This window comes from Ursus maritimus, unplaced genomic scaffold, assembly GCF_017311325.1.
Source record: "Ursus maritimus isolate PB19 unplaced genomic scaffold, ASM1731132v1 scaffold_2, whole genome shotgun sequence".
Classification (NCBI taxonomy): domain Eukaryota; kingdom Metazoa; phylum Chordata; class Mammalia; order Carnivora; family Ursidae; genus Ursus; species Ursus maritimus.
In genome coordinates this window covers 74,483,281-74,502,036 of record NW_024424452.1, presented here as the reverse complement: position 1 = coordinate 74,502,036, position 18,756 = coordinate 74,483,281, and the positions used below count along the sequence as shown (strand labels likewise).

The following is an 18,756-nucleotide window of genomic DNA, read 5'->3' as shown; positions in this document are numbered from 1 at the left end:
GTAGTCATCATTTTGCCTGGACTTTTCTTCTAGTCTCCTATCTGGTTTTCCCACCTTTTCTTATTCTGTATCAGTCTATTTTCCACACTGGCCAGATCATTTTGAAATACAAATCTTTTCCTGACATTTTACTTATTTAGAAGCCTTTAAGGGCTTCCCATTATCCTTATAATGAAGCCCCACATCTTTAACATGTACTTCAAGACCCTGAATGATCTGGCTTTTACCATATCTCTGAAGACTGTTTCACTCACTGCAACCGTGCTTGCCTTCTTTTGTTCTTCCTTGCTTTGTAACCTGTGCACAAGCTATTTTCTTTGCTCAGAATGCCCTACTTCTATACAATATTTTTAATTCTTTAAATGCGAAGGCTGTATCTAATATTCCTCTTGTATTCTCCAAGTACTTGGTAGTTTATATTTAATACCAAACATCTTGTAGTTCATTAACCGTCCATTCAGTTAGTCAGTAGTGACAGCCTACCACTTCATGAGTTGAAATATAATTGTATTATATTATTCCCAACATATGATCTAAGATAACACATTGTAATAAAATACTTCTAATGTTTTTGTTTTTTTGAATAAAATATTCCCTGTGCTTTTTGCTAGTTAATGAAGATGCTGTTTGAATGTTCAGATGAACGAATTGACTTGGAACTCATTTCTTTCTGCATTAATCTTGCTGCTAACAAAAGGAATGTACAGCTTATCTGTGAAGGTTAGTGCCTTTGAGCTTCGGAGATAACATCTGTCAGATGGCAACTGGCAAATGATGGAAAAGAAATAATTAGGAATTAAGAATTATACTAGCTCTGTAAATACTATTTTTAAATAGTTTTAAAAATTATAACTCTAATCTTTGAAGGTTAAATAGATTCAGAATAAATACTCTTATATCATGAGTAGAAACACCCTTTGGTAACATTTTGTAAACCAGGATTTAGTTATCCTTAATTGAAATTTGAATTTTAAAAACATTTCTAGATGAAACAGAACTTTTTATTTGGAAAACAGTCTGTTACCGTGTAAGATAAGTCAGTAGAAAAATATATATTAGGTATTTGTTTCTGTAATAACTTCGTAAAATAGCTTGTCATTCATTATGATATTCCAGTATCCTCAATAGTTTTTTCTTATTTGAAAAGTATACGTGTTTGTTTTAAAGGGGAAAAAAAGGACAAATGAGTTAAAAATTAAAAGCTCTACTCTCGCTATACAGAGATAATGATAGGTAAAATATTGGTGCAATGCTTCTATATATTTTTTAACTAAAATGGGGTTTTTCTATCTGTATATGGTGACTTTTCCTAAGGTAGTAATATCTTGAATCTTATTCCATGTGATTAAATACTTTTATAAAACATAATTGCTAATAGCTGCAAAATAATCCATTAAAGGATTTTCTAGAATTTAATCAGATATTTTGGATATTTAGTTTGTTGCCACTTCTATTCTGTAACAAAGCACGCTGCAGTAATTTTCCTTTCTCTGAAACTTTTCAAATTTTCATTTTTACATTTTTAGGATAAATTCCTAGAAATACAACTTTTCTGGGTCGAAAAGTATTTACATTTTTAAAATTCGTAGTTCCTGTTCCATACACAAAAGAGCACCATATTATGTAATGCCATTTATGTGAAATTCTAGAACAGGTAAACTTAATCTATGTTTAAAAAGAAGAAAGAGAAGGAAAACAGGAGGAGGAAGAAGAGGAAAAGGAGAAGAGAAGCGATTACATTTGGGGAAGAGAATTGACTGAGAAGGGGCACTTTCTGGAGTGAATGGAAATATTCTATATCTTGATAAGGGTATGAATTATCCAGGGGCATAAATTTATCAAAATTAATTTATTGTACACTTAAGATTCATGCATTTTAACCATGTGTAAATTGGGGGGTTTTTTTGAGAATTATAAACAACAAAAAATCATTAAACTTAAATGAACCTTAATTCTATTGGAGGAGTTTTCTGGTTTTTTGTAGGAAATGGGCTGAAGATGCTCATGAAGAGGGCTCTGAAGTTCAAGGATCCGTTGCTGATGAAAATGATTAGGAACATTTCCCAGCATGATGGACCAACTAAAAATTTATTTATTGTAAGTATAGTTTCTCTCTGTCTATTAAAATAGCCTGAGAATTAAAGTTTTAAAGTGCTACATTTAGAAATAAAACTCTAATTGAACTCTTATCAAATATGAACTCATGACCTAAGTTGCTTCTTTTGTTACCAACTTCCTTGTAAGTTTAGCTTCTTGAAATCCCAATCTAAGTTTTAAAGTTGTTTTCGTTTTATGATCCCTACCTCTAACCCTTCCATCCTCACTCCAATTTTCTTGCCTTTTAAACCAGTGGCTTCTGGGGCACCTGGCTGGCTCAGTTGGAAGAGCATGCAGCTCTTGATCTCAGGGTTGTGAGTTTGAACCCCATGTAGAGATTACTTAAAAATAAATAAATAAATTTTAAACCAATGGCTCCTGTAGCAGTTTGGCTTAAGATTATTAAAACAAGAATCATGTTTGATACTCCTTTTTTTCTTCCAGTGGTTTGCATTATCAGATCAGTTCTTCTGCAGAAATCATATTTTAAATTTGTATTAAAATTCTATTTTATTTAGGATTATGTTGGGGACCTTGCAGCCCAGATCTCTAATGACGAGGAAGAGGAGTTTGTGATTGAATGTTTGGGAACTCTTGCAAATTTGACCATTCCAGACTTAGACTGGGAATTGGTTCTTAAGGAATACAAGTTAGTTCCATACCTCAAGGATAAATTAAAACCAGGTCTGTGCTAAGTATTTCCCTTTTGCATAATCATTATTTCTTTCTGTTGTGGGTAAGGCTGCTCAGCAGTATTTTGTGACCAGTATTATATTAGGTAACACATTTTCTTCCTACACCTTGAGTTTCAGCTCTAGTTTTAGTTTCTTCTTCCCAAAAAGGTGGTCACTATGTCTCCTCTTATATAGATGTATTCTTTTTCCTAACAATATATTTTCTTGATATTAGTTTCCCTTCCCTATCCTGCTTATTTTTTTAATCCTGTCTTTTTAAAATTACCAAATACCATATCTCTCTATATATGCATACACATGCACACAGAAAGTTCTTTGAGCCATTCAAATGAGTCTTCTGTTTTCTGTGTTTACATTGTCATTCATTTATATTTTCAAAAATGTATCTTTACTTCTCTACTGCCCTACCCCACCACTATGAATTGTCTTCATTGAGCTTAGAAATGTGGGGAAAAGGACAAATTTATAAGCATGTTAAGTAAGGATTTATAAGCACTGATTTAATAGCTTACAGTATCTCTTCTGGGCATTGAAATTTTGGTAATATAAATGGATCAGGACATTTCATTGAAAACTTTCTGTGGTTTTGACATGACTAGGTGCTGCAGAAGATGACCTTGTTTTAGAAGTGGTAATAATGATTGGAACTGTGTCTATGGATGACTCTTGCGCTGCACTGCTAGCCAAATCTGGGATAATCCCTGCACTCATTGAATTGCTAAATGGTAAATTATAATTTATTTTATTTTTATGTTAATATATAAACAGGATATTAGTTTACACTTTTAAATATAAAAGATCTTCAATCATAAAATACTAATATTCTATCTTTTCTTCTTTCTGTTGAGCTTTGTGTTGATTGAATCAGATTTCCTATCTTGTGCAAACCCTTTTTTTAATATCTTGATTTCTAATCAGAAAGGTTAATTTGGAAGCTCATCTAAGCATCCTATTCCCTCCTAAGTCCAGTATTGTCCTCTAAACTTTATGTAATGAAGAAAATGTTCTCTGTTTGTGCTTTCCAACGCATGTGGCTGTTGAGTACTTGAAATGTGGCTATTGGGACTGAGAATCTGGATTTTGTATTTAATTTTAATTTAATTAGCCACAGTGGCTATGGTTACAGTATTGGACAATGAGGCCTGGATAGAGTTTTTCCCTAACCTTTGTATTGTTTTTTAGGGGCCAGGATTCATTGTTTACCACATAGCATACAAAATCTATCTGAATCTAATGTTATTCTATTACCGTCAAGTTCTCCAGAACCTTTTGTTAGTGTACTAAGGCTGCCATAACAAAACACCATAGACTGGGTGGCCTAAACAAAAGAAAATATTTTCTCATAATTCTGGAGGCTGGGAAGTTCAAGATCAAAGTGCCAGCCAGTTTGGTTCCTCATAAGGCCTTTCTTCCTGGCTTCCAGAAGCCCACCTTCTTGATGTGTCATCACATCCCCACAGGGCAGAGAGCACAAGCGAGAGAGTACAAGCACATGCACAACACTCTGTATCTCTTCTTTTAGGGATACTAATCCTGTGGGGTCAGGACTCCACCTTTATGACCTCATTTGACATTAATTACTTCCTTATAGACCTGTCTCCAAATTAGAGTCACATTTGGGGTTAGGTCTTTTACATAGAAATTTTGCAAGGTATGGGAAACCTAAAAAGACACTCTAATCTCAGTCTTTCCTGTACAAATATAATATATGTGCAATTTGTATTATTTTCAATAGACTATTTTGAAGTATAACATACATAAAAATACAAAATATAGCTCAATGTTTTTTCAAAGTGAGCACACCCATGTTACTTACATTCACATAAGGAAATAAAACATCACCATCACCCTAAAAGTCCCTACTGTGCCACCTCCCAGTCCTTATCACCCTCTCCAAATTGGTTTCTATCCTTCCTTTTATTGCATATAGATTACTTCTGCCAGGCTTTGAACTTTATATAAATAGAATCCAGGGGATTTTGCCTTACATTAGAATGGGAGGTTCATCTGTGTTGTGTACAGAAGTGTGTTTCTTCTCATTGCTGTATACTATGCTGTATTCTACTATTGGTAGACAATGGGGTTTTTTTGATGGGAGAAATGCTATTATAAATAATGTTCCTGTGAACATTCTTAGACCTTTAATTTGGTGCATATATGTATTCATTCCTATTAGACATAGGCCTAGGAGTAGAATTGTTGGGTCATAATAGTCCGCCTATGTTTGGCTTTAGTAAATAATGCCAATATGTTTTTCAAGGTAGTTGTGCCAATTTTCAGTCCCACCAGCAATGTGCAAAAGTTCCAGTTCTTCTACATCACCCCCATATCTGGACATTATTGGTCCCTTAAATGTAGCCTTCAGAGTGGCGGTTTTAATTTGCATTTCCCTGATGACTAATAATTAAGTACCTGTTTGTATTTATTGGCCAGTTAGTTATGGCTAATAAAGTTAAGTACCTATTTAAGTCTTTTGAATTTTTAAAAATTTGATTTGTAAGTTTCTTAACATAATGCATTTTAATAGGTCATCTAGAGATAATACCTTCATATTTGAAGTGTTCCTACATTTACTTTGGTCCACCCTTCTCATAGCCAGGAGTTTTCAGATTAGAAATAATTAAAAGAGAGGTAGTTGGGAGGTGTAAGTGAAAACAATGTATTTGGCAGAGTGAGAATGAGGATTTCATGATGAGCTGGAGAAAGTTGAAACAACTGACTTGTCTTCTTGAATTGCTGTTCCACATTGATTATGATTGAGAGAGCCGAGATACATATAAAGCAAGCTGACAGAGTCAGCTCACCATGTTTTACTATGTTTTAATGTTCTCTGCTGTAAGCTTATCATAAGCAGAGGCTATATAACTCTCTTTTTAAGAACTACATGGATTTCTGGGAATATAGTCAATAATACTGTGATAACATAAGGTGGCAGGTGGTGACTACACTTATCATGGTGAGCATTGAGTGATACATGGAACTGTCGAATCACTGCTGTACACCTGAAATGAATATAACATATGTCATCTATACTTCAATAACAAAATAAAATAAAGAAATATATGGGTTTTCATGATTAAAAGCCTTGGGATTAAGTGAGGGAACACTGTATACCAAGAGAGTAATTAATGGAATTTTAGCCCAAGTAGTCTGGGAGAGTGGTACATTGGCAAGTAAGTGAGGGAAATCCTTTGGACTTTAAGGGGCCTACAATTTCTTCTACACAACTAGTTAGATGCTCTGTTGACCTGTAAATCTGTGTCTAACAGATATCATTGAACTGTTGCAAGAGTTGACAAAAAACTGTTAATAAATCAAATTTCAAACCAGCACCTAAAAATTAGATTTCTATGAGTTTGCTTTTGCCATTACATATTAATCAGTGGACATCAACTATTCTGTTAAACTATTCTTTATATGATATTAAACATTAATTACCCTTGTGATTATATAACATTTTTACTATTATAATCAATTTGATTAAAACTGAAATAACTCATTATTTCATGACAATACGTAAAATTGAATTTTGCTAACATTATTCAAGAATAATACCTCTTTTTAGTTTTTCTACCAAAAACTGAGAATTCAGAAGGTGTGATTTTTTTTAAGAACTGTTTTTCTCATGTAAAGTCAATATTATACAGACAAAAAATATAGAACCAGATTTATTTCACAAATTAGAATTGTTTTAAAATTCTTATGATGGGCCAAACCAAAAAACAAGTGTTAGTAAGTGTTACCAAGTCACATTGGGGACGTAGAAGTTAATTTAATAATATCTTTATACCTCTGGGCAAAATATAGCGAGAATTACAGAGAAGCACTGTTACCGTGTTCTTAAACCAGTCTTGGCCTTCCGTTCTTTCTAAGTACAACCTGATCTTTTGAGACAATCTCAAGTAGTCTGGTTTAAACTCAGAGCTGATATAATTTCTCTTTTTCAAAATCTTATTTTTTATCTTTGTATTTCAAAGTAATTTAACCTATTTAGTTGAACTGTAATCAAAATTACTAAAGCTTCTAAAAATATGTTACAAATTTCCGCACTGATCATCATCATGGAATTTAGAAAAAATACCTAAATAAAGATATAAATCGCATATGCCACCCATGTATTACAAATAATGTAAACTGGTTGTCCTTTACCTGTCTCCTGTCACTCTTACTTTTCTCATTCTCCACTATTCCAGTCAATGTTTTTCAATTTTATATATAACTATAGTATTCTTTCACTTGAAGTGTTCTGCTTCCTTTCAGCTCAACAAGAAGATGATGAATTTGTATGTCAGATAATTTACGTCTTCTACCAGATGGTTTTCCACCAAGCCACGAGAGATGTCATAATCAAGGAAACACGTATCCTTTTAACGTTTACAATAGATAATGACATTTCACATACTCAGAAAAAAATGCATCTTTAGGTATTTTTTCTAGCATATGTACAAATAATGTAGGAAATATCAAGCTTCAAAATAATTTTAGAAGGCAAGGTATTTTTTATGGAAGCTGTTGGCCCCAAATCAGTATATAGGTAGCATCTTGCAAACAATTCTATTAACTTGTCAGGCTGTGATTCCCAAGAACTTAACAAACACATCAAATTGCCTTCTCTATTAACTTAAATATCAGATGTTCCTCAGACTGTCCTTAGTACTCTTTCAATCTTACCATGTTCACTCTACATGGGAAAATATATCTGTTCCCATGACATCAGCTATCAGCTATATACTAAGTATTTAATATCTTCAAAATCTCTTTCTTGGGTCCCAGGCATTTGTTGCTAACCGCAATCTGGGTATCTTCCACCTATCTAAAGAGCATTGTAATCAATGCCACTTAAAAGCTGCAGGACCTTGTATAAGTTACCTAATCTCCCTTGAGCATAAAATCTTTCATCTATAAAATGGCCATAATATTATTAAAATGAAGACCCCCTGCCTTATACAACTCTTGTTAAGTACTGATGAACTTAAAGTGCCTGTAGTTGTTTCCAACAAACAGAGATAGTAAGTGATAGTTTATCATTATTACATTCAAAAGGATACTCAGTAATACAAATATCCTTTCCTGAAAAACAGTCTACCTTCTGTATTCATAGTGGCTAATAAAAGTACTATCCACCAGTCTCATAGCTGAACATTGTGTCTGCTGTCTCTTTTACTATACATAATTATTCATAATGCAACATCTGCCAAGTTCTAATCATCTAACAGCTACTGTTTTAAGTGTTAGATATATTAAAAAAAAAAAGTCAGTCCCTGTACTCAAGTTGTTTATGGCCTAATTGAAGAGATGGACAAGTAAATACGAAATATAAAATTATAGTTCAGTGTATTAATGTCATAAAGGTATGTGCATTCAGCACAGGAGAGGATATATAACCAAGTCTGAGGATGTCATGAAATGCTGGCAGTGGAAGTGGTATCTAAACTGAGTGTGTGTGTGTGTGTGTGTGTGTGTGTGTGTGTGTGTGTTTTATCATGGTGATCTGCTGGTGTACCAAAAAAAAAAAAATCTACTTTTGAACTCCACTGGTAAGGTTCTTCATTACCCATGTGAAAAATCTAAATTTAGCTCGACCTTAATCTATTTTTCCAAAGTTGCCCCTTTAACTCTATAATACACAGTTTTCTCTTAGCACACCAAAATCAGACCGGACCCTCCTTACTGCCTCCTCGTGTGCCTTAACAGCCTCTAATGCATTTGTCTCTTTCTTAAGCTAATGATCTCAGCTCAGCAAAGGCAGATTTATAAGCCATCTTCTCAGTTAAGCCTCCCTCCTTCCCAGTAGGAGTAACATATTTTTACCTTCAATAAAGAACTTTAAATTGTATATTTGTATGCCTGTTTTTACCAAAAGATTTTGAGCTCTTCAAGCTTAAGGACCAGCTTAGTCTTCCTCATCTTTATCCTCAAAAGTTAACAGTACCGGGCATGTGGTTAGTACTTGTTTGGTCAGTGAACACATGTCTCTAAATGGTCAATGCCCTTTTAAAATTAATACCTTGGGAGACTTTTTTTTTTTTTTAAATGATCCTGGTCATCGCTCAAAACATTTGGCAGCTCCTTCAGTGTTATATTCAAAGCCAGTGATACATGCTTTAAGTATCATCTTTGGAGGAAATTGCCTTGCTTTTGAGGACAAGATTAATTTCTGGAGCCATATAAAGTCTCCCAAGAGCCAAGTCTGAAGAATAATAAGTCTGTCTGAGAAATATTCTTTTTGATATGGGCTATCAATATGCAAATACCGTTTTGCCTTAACAGCCACATCAGAGAGATCTTCTTTTATCACAAAGAAATATTTTTTAAATGTGGCTTATAAACTGACCCCCTCAGGAAAATAAATTCTAGTACACTCTTTTCAGCAGTGTTAACATCACTTTCCCCAGTGGTGTTCCATGGAACTTTTTTTTTTGTATTAATAGTTGCTTAATGAAAAAAGGTTCTGTGATAAATGAGTTGGGAATGCGCTGAATTAAACAGGTTTTCTTGCTACAGGGTCTTCTCGGAAACTTTAATATGCTTTTCTGGGTTGAGCATCTCTGAACATGAAACACATGTTAGAAAACATTAAAGAGAAAGCATAGCTTTCTTAGGCAACTTCTTTGAAAGACTACCTTTGTTTACATGTCACCATATACGGTTTGAGGACTAAAGAAGAATTAAGTATTTATAGTGCCTATCGAGCACTAGTACATAGTGAATAAGCGTGCATAAGTGAATAAGCATCTCTACCCTGGTCTGTCTGCTTAAAATGTACTCTCAGTACCAAATTATCAAAGGTCACAGTATTAAGACAACTTATGTTTGATTTTTCTTCTCAGTGTAACTTTATTTTTTCCCAAGTTCAATTTTTGTTAAGTCATTGGATCTGAAGTGAGTACTTTTTAAATAGTTATGCTGAAGAATTTAATATGTTGATAGTGGAAGGAATGGGACATAAAAAATCTGATTCAAAATTTTACAAAAGCACCAAGGAATAGTGCTTAGATCTGATGCTTTCATCCATGCCTTAAAATTGGGTAAAGATTGCTAGAGTGCTTTTGCCCAATGATTTGGTGTTCAAAATCCAGGACTTTGTTGATATCAGTGACATTTAAATATGTCTTATTGTCTTTTGTCACATAATTAGAAATTATTAAAATATTTCACCATAATTTTAAGCATTTTATTGTGATTTTTGCTATGACTGATATACTTAAATTTTTAAATAAAGATTTATTGGGCAATAAACAATTTATTTTTCCCATGTTTTAAATTTAGAGAATTTGATCAACATTATTTTATTTTTAACAGAATGAAAGAAACTTGATGTTTGAGATGGCTGGTATAGACTTATATTAGGTAAACATATGATTTATATTAAGATGTTTGAAATATTTAAAATAGCTCTCAGCACAGTTGATAGGAATTGAGAATCTAAAATTGAGAACCAGCGCTATTGTAATAATTAATTTTCACAGAATCCCAAAAATTGCAGAATGGGAAAATAAGCCAAATTTGACTTGGTCCTTTTAGAGTCTCCCCGAGAATATATCGTTCTGTATTTTTTTCTATATTTTAAATACGTCCTTTGTTTGCCCCCAAGAAAAATAGTAAGTAGCACTGATGTGTAGAAGATGTGGACTAATCTCTGTCTTTGCTACTTGCTGTGAAACTTAATAAAAAATTTTTCGGCATTTTAATCAGTGCTACAAAGAATGTCATGTGCTTGTACACATGTGCTAAAGTTTCTTGGTAGAAACCTGTGGCTTCTGTTTCAAATACTACTTTAACCAAGACTGACTGTACTGGAGATTATAAGTTTTTCTTCATTGCCTCTTTTAGATTCATTGAGGTTTTTTGGTTGATTTGAGTTTTTTTTTATTCTTCCCTTTTCCCCTACTTATTTGTTATATTTATATATTCCATTTCTTTTCTTTTGGGAGTTAAACCCAAATTTCAACATGTATTCTCTCCAATTTTAAAGGACCACATCCCTCTACTTCTAAGACTAATGTCTCCACTCCCATCTTCCATTTTATTTACTATCTAGTATAATAATTTCACCTCATTTTTATAACATTTAAAAATGAATTATTATTTTAGTTATTGCCTTTTAAAAACCAGTGCTTTTTTAAGACTTATAATGTGTTGACCTATTCCCTTGTTTACTCTTTTTTCTTGAATTCCATTTCTCTATTGGTTTTCTTTCATTATTACATTCTCTTATACTGCTAAGTGAATATCTGAATAATAAAATATATCTCTATCTGAAAATAACTAGCATCTTTTCTTTAATAATAATTTAGCAGAATATGGAGTTTTAGATTGCTAGTTATTTTTCTCAGCAGGTGAAAGGTATTTTTCCACTGTCTTCTTGCCTGAATTGATGCCAGTGTGAAGTCTGTAGTCTGCTAATTATTGGTATCTGTCATAATGTCTGGTGACAATTTACTTTTCTTTCCTTTATAAATGACTTTGATCTTTTTGCCAGTAAGACCAGAGGAATGTTTGTTTTTTATTTAAAGCCAAGTAGCTTTATTAGAATTTGACATGGTATTCATCATCTTTGATTGATTTTTCCAAGTATCAAGTGTGATCTTTCAGTATGTCGTTCTCTTCCCCCTCCCCCCCAATTTCAGGAAAGTTCTCTTGAATTATAGTTTTTAGTTATTTGTTCTGTTTTATTGCTTTTGTTGTCTCCTTTGGAATTTCTGTTATGTTGGATCTTCTTTGCCTACCTTTACTATTTGTCATTTTCTAATATTTTCTCTTTTTATTTATTTTTAAATTTTACAAATTTTCTTCCTTTTTACCTTCCATTTCTCTTGGAGTTTTATCTGTTGTTTTTGTTTACTCATATATTACTATAAATTTAGTTCTTATATATCTGAAATGATTTTTACTTTTAGTTCTTTTCCGAATTATTTGAGTTTTCCAATTTTGATTTATACTGTTCTTTTACATATATCGTCTTTACTTAAATTCTTTTATTTTCTTTAAATATTAGGTTGCAGCTTCCATTTTTTATGTGAAAATGTCTTATTTTTCTCATAGTAACCATATACAAGATATGACTGTGATTCTTTTCTGTTACAATTTTTGTGTGAAATTAATTTTCCTGAACTTTTAGGTGGGCCAGTGTGATCAAGAAAGCTTTACAGCTATGCAGCTCTAGAGCTCCCTCTTCAGTTATTTTCATGATTTTCATGTTTTCAAAAACAGGGTCTTGTACTTTCTGAGATTTACTGGCTTTGTTTTCTTTACCCATTTTTATTTAGTGGGGTTTTTTTTTCTTTTTTATTTCTGTTATCCCTGTCTTTTAAACAAATGAAATGTTAAATGTCTCTGGTCATCTTTTATTAATGATTCTATTTTAAAATTTGAAGTTAGATATCAAGGCAGCATTTGAATTTAGGGAAATGTGGGATTTTCTAATATGCTTGAATAGCCTCAATCCAAATGCAGTTTGTATCTTTAACCACTTTTATTCAGAAGCTCCAGCATATCTCATAGATCTGATGCATGATAAAAATAATGAAATCCGAAAGGTCTGTGATAATACATTAGATATTATAGCGGTAAGTAATTTTTCTTCTAATGCAAAGGATAATAATGGTCTTCATTTGGGAGAAAAAAAGTCTTTGTACACCTGTTTAGAATTTTGCTTTTCATGTAAATGCAAACTTGTATTTTGGTAAAACTCTGAAAATACAATTTAGAATGATACTAAATTCATGTTTTAAACATAAGACCTTTGACTTTCAACTTTTTAAGTTTAGGCTCCTTCAGGGTTTTTTTTTTACATATTCAGAGTTTTAGATTTAGTCTACATGTCATGTCCGAATCATCTCTTTTGCAGAGAAAATTATTGCATAGGACCAGGAGTTTGATGAGAATTTCTACCAGAACTCAACACAGTCAATTCTGCAATTTGGCCATTAAACTTTTTTAATAAGCCAGTTATTATTTCGGTGATTTGATTTTGGTCATATGCTTATACTTGTTTTGTAAGTTGATTTGGAATGATGAAACCTGTAAAAATAATGTTATTCGTGACTGTAGAACTTTTTATTTTTTAAATATTATATTTATTTACTTGAGAGAGAGAGAGAGAAAGTGAGCACATGAGTTGGGTGGGGAGAAGGGCAGAGGGAGAGGGAGAAGCAGACTCCCTCCTGAGCAGGGAGCCCGATGTGGGGCTCAATCCCAAGACCCTGAGATCATGGCAGACACTTAACTGACTGAGCCACCCAGGCACTCTCTGTAGAACTTTTTAAAGGATATATAACGGAAGGAATATAATCAGAAGGATAATCTGAGTCCTGGATTAGAAACTTGCTCTCTGTGTACACTTTTCTTCAGAAATCATGCTCATGCTCATGCCCACCACGGTCTTCTGCCTAGACTTGGGCCTTGAACCTGGATTGTGCCATATACTCGATTACTTTAAATGTTTTTTTCACCTATGACATATACTGCTGCACATAACTTGCTTGCTTCCTTCTTTGGACTGGAGTAATACTTTTTATTTTGACTCACCCTGTAAAAAGCTTCTTGAATATAGCCTATTCAGTAGTTTTCAAAGTTTAACTTAAGCTTTTTAAAGGATCAGAATAACATTTTAAGGAATCAGTTAACAACTTTATTAGAAATCCTCTAAGTTGGCATTTGTACTAGTGATTTCATTATGAAATCAGACAATCACTATCAGGTATCTTCTTGTCAGTTGCCTGCATTTTATTTTAGAAATTGATCTTATTTGATATCATCTGCTTTTTGGATTTGACGGAGTATATCATTACTGGTTTAAACATTTTTTTTCCTTAGAGAGCACATGTGTAAGGTGGGGGAGGGACACGGGGGGAGAGAGAGAGTGAGAATCTTAAGCAGGCTCCACACCCAGTGCAGAGCCCAGTGCAGGGCTCGATCTCACAACCCTAAGACCATAACCTGAGCCAAAATCAAGAGTCGGACACAACCGACTGAGCCACCCAGGTGTCCCTATCATTACTGGTTTAAAACTAAATGAGTACATTGGCATTTTAGCTTTGATCTCTAAATTAAAATAAGGAAATTTTACATATCCTTGCTCCAGTCAGATGTGTCATGCATTTAGGCGCCTGTTCACAGGGCTTATAAATAGAGAATATTTATTACTCCTAGAGAATAATTTCATGGCTTATATATTATTTTCTTTTTTTAAAGATTTATTTATTTATTTTAGAGAGAGAGAAAGCGTGGGGGAGGGGCCGAGGGAGAGAATCCCAGGCAGACTCCCTGCTGAGCATGGAGCCTGACCCATGGCTCAATCCCAGGGCCCTAAGATCACAACCTGAGCTGAAATCAAGAGTGGGACACTTACCTGACTGAGCCAGCCAGGTGCCCCTCCTATATTATTTTCTAGTAGATCACTAATGTCAGTGTTGTAAATAAAGTATATAATAAAAATAAAAAGTATAAGAATAAAAAAATCTTTTTAAAGTTCTATTTGTGATTATCTTACCTTAAGTAATGACAAAAAGAAAAAAAGATGTCAGTTTGTTATGGATTGCCTTTAGCATACTTTTAAAATTACCTTCTTGTTTGAGAAAAGGTAGATGGAAGACAATAATGTTTAGATTTACATATTAGGCATGTTTGGTTTAGAATGTAAATTAGCAATAGCTCCAAAATGCCAGCTCAGTCTTATTAAAAAATATTTAGTGTAAAATATGAATATAAGATAAAAAATTTTACTCCCAATTATTTTTAAACTCTGGGCTAAAGTCTCTCATCTTAAACAGGAATTTTCCCCACCCTGTGTCTACCTGTTTTTTCTAGATGGCTGTCCTAGGCTTGCTCACTCTCTCTAGAACCGATGTTTTGAAAAAATTGTCTACATATTACTTCCTTCACGTCTTCATTTTCCCTCTTCCTCCTTTCAACCAATTCTGGCTTCTGCCTCCATTATTGCACTGATATGTTTCTCACTAGTCACCCTGGCCTCCATTTTTCTAAATCCAATGAGCATTTTTAATCTTCATTTTACTTTGTTGATTTTACTGTCCTTAAAGGAATTTATAAATCCTGATCAGAGCTAAAATGTAAACAAAGAAAATTATTTAGGTAATTATTTTTGCAAAGAACCTTGTTGATAAGGTCTTCAAAGAAAAATAATCAGCAAAATGAAACTGGTGATATATCAGCTAGCTATATACGTACGGCTCCCTAAGATGCTACCTGATCATTTGACTTAGTATAAAAAAAATTTGAACAAGTAATCTGAAGGTTCACCTGGTCTCTCTCTGACTCTCCACATGAGATTTAACAAAGTAAGTACTTGATATGATGCTAAGTTATTTTGGATTGTTTCATTTCACATATTGGAAACCTTTAGTCTGAAAAGATATTTAGAAATAATAAACTTATTAAATAGAATATTTAAAGATATTCATGTGTGAATTATGTGATTTAAAAGTCCCACTGTGCTACCCAACTGAGTCATATTCATAACTAAGTTTATTAGAAGGAAAGAAGTGGTCTACAGCTGATAGAAGGGCTAGAAACATCCCACATTCTGCTGGAAGAATGTTTCTTTACCTTTCTGCTGTTATGCATTTATGAGAGTCAAAGCCCTGGTTCAGTTTCAGCTTGATAGTAAGGAACTGTACCACTGGGAGAGCTTCTTCCCAAAACTTTTTCTCCCCTTCTCAGTTCGATAGGGTTTCTGATCTTATTTTCAACTTTTGGCCTCTCTAACATGGCAACTTGGTCTAATACAACTGATGCTAGTTCTCTCACCTGCTGAATAATCTCAGACAATGTATCACTTTTTGAAGATTCAATTTACAATGACGTTTCTGAGGATTAGAGAGTTATTGTTAGGATTAGAGAAAATATGAAGCATCTACCACATGATGGTCACTCTCTGTTTTGTTCAAACTAGACCAAAATTCAGACCTTGTTGAGGAGTTTCTATGTTGATTACGTATCTGGACCAACATTTTCTTTCTTTGGTATAGTTAATTATCTATGTTATTTTCTGTTCATTTAAATTGTTTAAATGGTATTGGAAGATAATCTGTTCCCTGTTTGGATTTTAACTATGGAAAGTTATTTGGAGTATTATTTTGGCCAGACATACTACTATTTACAGTTTACTTTAAGATTATTCTGCAAAATGGCTGAATTTGTCATTTTAAAACTCCATTTCAGAGCAATTCTAATACGGTAATTAACTGAAAGGTCTTGATTAGGACAGTGTGGTAAACAGGAATCTGCCGTTTATAGTGTAGAAGTGCCTCATCTGTTAAATTGCCCATGTTGTGAATTACCTGTGCAGTGACTTATTTTAATTTGGACTCAATTTATCCACTAAGGCCAAAGTTACACTCCTACCTTGCTAGGCCTCCTTATTTGGGAGAAATTTGAGGAGTGGGCCTTTTAATGCATTAGTAAGATGACAGCTTCTCAGGTTCACTTGGACATGACATAGCTGCCAGTCCGGTTCTTTGAGCTCAGACTCTATTACTGATCATGACTCAGGGTGCTATTTGCTTGTCCCGAATCTTTTTCAAGAGTAAAACAAGAGGAAATTGACTTAATTCGAAACAGGAGAAACTTTGATTAGACACAGCAAAGATGATGAAACACTAGAAATAAGCTGTCAAGCGAGAATGTGAAGCCTCTGTCCAGTTAGCATTAGTAATAACTAAATAACCAACTTTCTGAAATAGTTAGAAACCTGCCTGGAATGGGAGTGGATGATCTCTGAAGATTCTTTTTACCTCTGGACTTTGATATCCTAGTATTCTCAGCATGACTATGTACTATAATAATAATAAATTTTTTTAAAAAGCTAATGAGAATATTTGTAGCCTAAGGCAATTTAAGAAAGCAAACTTCTTTTTTACTCAAGACAGTGTGGAATAATAAGAAACATTTAGATACCTTGCAAGTCTTAGGGAAATATGCCTTTTGCAGTAAAGAACTTGTCCCCCAAATTATGGAAATGTTACATTAGTGATGATTTGTTTAATGTACCTGGGCCCAAGCCCTCAATTGGTGAATTGAAACAGATGTGCGGTGGTGGTTCTCCTTGTACCCTGGAGGATTATGTTTGGTGATGCGGTCTCTATGGGCTCATCAGCAAGTTGTCACCTGTCTGACTAGGCCTTACATGTAGCTGTGGGAGACAGGGATTGGAGTAGATGCAGAGAGGAATGGAGAGACAAGGAGAGAGGAGCCTAGCTTCTTAGTCTTCCAAAGGGATATATGGCAGTTGATTGTTGTCTCTTCTCCTCCAAGCCTTGGGAATCCTGAAGGGAAGAACAGAATCCTCTAATCATAGAGAGCTTCTACAACCCAATTAGATTTTTATCCTTCAGTACTTCCTCAATTTTGCATGAAGTATTTGATAACCTCATAAATTCTTCCCCAATTGGTAAACAAATTCCTCCCCTCGCATTACTGGATTGTAAAACATTTAATACATGTTTATTAAGGACATACTGTGTTAAAACACTAAGACACTGGGAATACAAAACTCAACAACACAGAGTCCCTAGAATGTAAACATTTAAATTCTAGATCTAGAGAATACTAGGATACTGTCATCTAGATATGAGCTTGCCTTCCAAGAGCAGTGGTGCTCTGTGGCCCTATCAATAGATGTTCTGTATGAGTGGCACATTGCATCTATCAGGTATTTATGGGGGAAAGGGATGCACCTAGGTTTTCTGGTAGAAGAGTGATGTATGTTGTCTTTCTAACCAGCCACAGGCCCATGCGATCTGATACTAACACAGGTTTGTGTCACAGATTTTGAATGGTGGCCTTTTTTTTTTTAAGTAAGTCTAATTATGATCATGGGCAGATTGTGTATATTTTAATAACCAGGAATTAATATCTAGTTTTAGTATTTTAAACTTGGAAAACAAGGTGCTATCTTTATTCCTGGATAGTCAAAATTATATTTAATCAGACTGGTGTTTTGAAATGAGATAAACCAATGTAGATTTACTATAACCTCTAAGACATCAATTGGTATGATTCCCCACAAAAATTACCAGGCAAGCCTGTGTCCTACAGAAGTTTATTAATCTTACCAACAAAGGAAAGCACTTTAAAAAGACGTCTTGTAACATCTTGGCAAGGGAAGTTACAGAGAAACTTTCTTAGGAGTAGATTAGAATTAACATTAGAACTCAGATTATTTCGGGACAGGCCTTCAAAAGCAGAGATGGGTGGGGATTGGGTAAAATGGGTAGATGGCAGTCAGTTTGAATTGGCTTATAGGTTGGGCACAGGCAGAGAGCAGAGACTTTTAGGTGAATTGCTGACAGAAAACTACTGAGGTGTTCTTTCCAGAGCAGGTGGTGTGTGTTCTTGCTTGTTTTATAGTCTTGGTACCAATTATCATTGCTCAGACTTGTAAGTTAGATTTTTCTCAATTCTATACAATCAGATTGGGTTTAGTGAGATGAGTTTGGTTAGCCCTATTCTGGAGTTCATTTTGATATTGTGTAAACCTGAAAGACAGAAATTTAGGATATTTTTCTAGCTTGTTAGACTATAGAATATATATATATGTGTATATATATACATATATATATGATATAAATGTGATCATATGTATATGTATTCCTCGCTAGTTTTACTCATGTTGCTTGTTTTTTTTTTAATTGGCAGTAGTTAGATTCTAAAGAACCCAAGCATAGTACAAAAGATAAAAATCAAGCTTTCTTGCTTAAATAAATTTCATTTAGTTTTATCTTTAACTTTGTGGCCCTGCTGAACATATTTAAAATGATACTACACAGATGAGCCTCCTCAGCACTTTAAGCAGAGGTTGAAGAGATAATTATATTTGAGGTCTGGTTAGAAAATGTCATAGTCAAGACTGCAGGACAAAACTTGGAATAGTACTGTTAAGAAATAGGTAGTATGTGCATAAAAGTCAACAACTCTGTTATGTATGTGTGTTTAATTATGT

At 33.8% G+C, this 18,756-nt stretch overlaps 1 protein-coding gene across 2 annotated transcripts in view; it reads left to right on the top strand.

Annotated features, from left to right (window-relative positions):
• The window catches only part of KIFAP3 (kinesin associated protein 3), a gene marked incomplete at its 3' end in the record, with an annotated part of 150,485 nt that overhangs the window by 90,130 nt on the left and 41,599 nt on the right, over positions 1–18,756 (top strand). For both annotated transcript variants that reach the window (XM_008695960.2, XM_040636200.1), the window contains 6 exon segments: positions 612–720; positions 1,985–2,097; positions 2,616–2,781; positions 3,392–3,517; positions 7,053–7,151; positions 12,276–12,361. In XM_008695960.2, the coding sequence (XP_008694182.1) occupies positions 612–720; positions 1,985–2,097; positions 2,616–2,781; positions 3,392–3,517; positions 7,053–7,151; positions 12,276–12,361 (699 nt within the window).